Genomic DNA, 1,837 nt, shown 5'->3' on the forward strand with positions numbered 1-1,837 from the left:
GGATAAGCGGTTGAATGTGATAGGCAAAGTGTATGGACTAACCATTGATGATGTCAAGATAACGGATTTTGATAGATTTGACAGCTGGGTGAGATTTTCTACGGATCTGCACGAATCCCTAATTTCATAGTGCAGCTAGTGCAAAATCTGGGTTTTGCGCTACGAAAACACCTAGATTGGGTTTTTTGCGCTATGAAAACTCCTAGACAGTTTCGTAGCGCATAAGAACCTTGAAACAAATTTGATACATGGAATCTACGTGAGTTGTGGGACCAGTGATGAATGAGAATGGATTGTTGACCTTTATTTAACCATACCACCAAGACTCCTAGGACTTAGACACTAAAGTAAAGATGGAAAAACTGAACCCGGACTAACACCTAACCTTTACAATCAAACTGATGTGAACAATTTAGAAATTGTTTCTTAAGTGATAACAGTGGCTCCACTTGGGATAGTGTGCTCCTGTAGTACACTAAGAACTCGCAGGTCCAGTGCTTTATCCTCTTATGCCAAACGTAGATTTGCTTGACAAGCATCCCCTTTAAGCTTCTTGGGCCTTCACCTCGGGCTTAAGCCTTCTGTTTCAGCTTGTCATTATTTGCAACAAAAAGAAAAACTAATAAAACGGATATATACAATGTTATGAGAAACTGATAGTATTTCAACAATGATAATGCTTTAGGAACCTGCCATTAACAGGCCCTCCAGCATATGGTTCTCCATTAATTTCCTGCAAAATGTAAGTGTTGTTTCCATGGAAAGTAGCAATCTGATAAGGACCTTTCCACAAATTCTCAAACTTACCGTGTTTACCCTTTTCTTCGATTCTGGCCTCCCATTTCAACACTTTGTCATTGATCTGGAAACTAACTTCTTTGATCTTTTTATCAAATGTATTCTTGATTCTGTTCTGACTGTGCTGATGGCTGTCATACACTTCATTTCTCTTCTCCTGCAGGGCTATCAGCTGATTGATTCTCCTTTGTATAGCGTTTGGTTCTTCTTCTAATCCTTGAATTAGTTTCATTACAGGTACCCCAAGTGATGTTGGAAATATAGCTTCAGCACCATACACTAATTCATATGGCGAAGTGCCAATAGATCTCTTTGTACAAATCCGATTAGCCCACAAGGCATACTTCAATTTCAAATGCCAAGCTTTCTTGTTTTCCTGCAGCAGCTTCTTAATGATCCTCACAATGCTTTTGTTTGATGATTCAGTAAGACCATTTCCTTGTGGATAATAAGCAGTGGAATGTCCAAGAGTGATGTGATATTGGTGACAAAAATTAATCATTTTCTTGGACTTAAAAGCTTGAGAATTTTCAGTTATAATCTTCATTGGGCTACCAAATCTAGACAATATATTATTTTCTAGGAAAGAGATAATGACTGAATCATTTGCTTGCATTGTTGGAACCGCTTCTATCCATTTGGTGAAGTAATCGGTGGCTGTGAGAATCCAGCGATGCTGTCCAGATGAAGGAGGATGAATTTCCCCTATAAAATCCAATCCCCATTGCTGGAAGGGTGCTTCAACATATATGGGAACTAAAGGCAAAGGCACAAGCTTCCTCTTTCCTTCAAATATTTGACATTCATGACATGTATCTACCTTTTTATAAATGTCTCTAAACATAGTTGGCCAAAAATATCCAACCCTTAAGACCTTGTTTGCAGTAGCTTTCCAATAGTGATGTCCTCCACAATCTCCTTTATGAAATTCATCGATTACTTTATCAGCTTCTTCTTCAAGGAGACAATTTAACAAAACCCCTCCTGCATCTTTCCAAAACAAATTTTGGTCATATACAAAATATTTTAAAGACTTCAT

General features: G+C 38.1%; 1 protein-coding gene across 1 annotated transcript; it reads right to left on the reverse strand.

Annotated features, from left to right (window-relative positions):
• Nucleotides 1-664: 664 nt before the first annotated feature.
• On the reverse strand, nucleotides 665-1,030 carry LOC149143952 (uncharacterized). Its single transcript, XM_089451999.1, has one exon. The coding sequence runs from the start codon at nucleotides 1,028-1,030 to the stop codon at nucleotides 665-667; it is 366 nt and encodes a 121-aa protein (XP_089308125.1).
• Nucleotides 1,031-1,837: the final 807 nt, after the last annotated feature.

Source organism: Pinus tabuliformis, chromosome X (genome assembly GCF_031772625.1).
Source record: "Pinus tabuliformis cultivar Carrire ecotype Pingquan chromosome X, CPIR1, whole genome shotgun sequence".
Lineage (NCBI taxonomy): Eukaryota > Viridiplantae > Streptophyta > Pinopsida > Pinales > Pinaceae > Pinus > Pinus tabuliformis.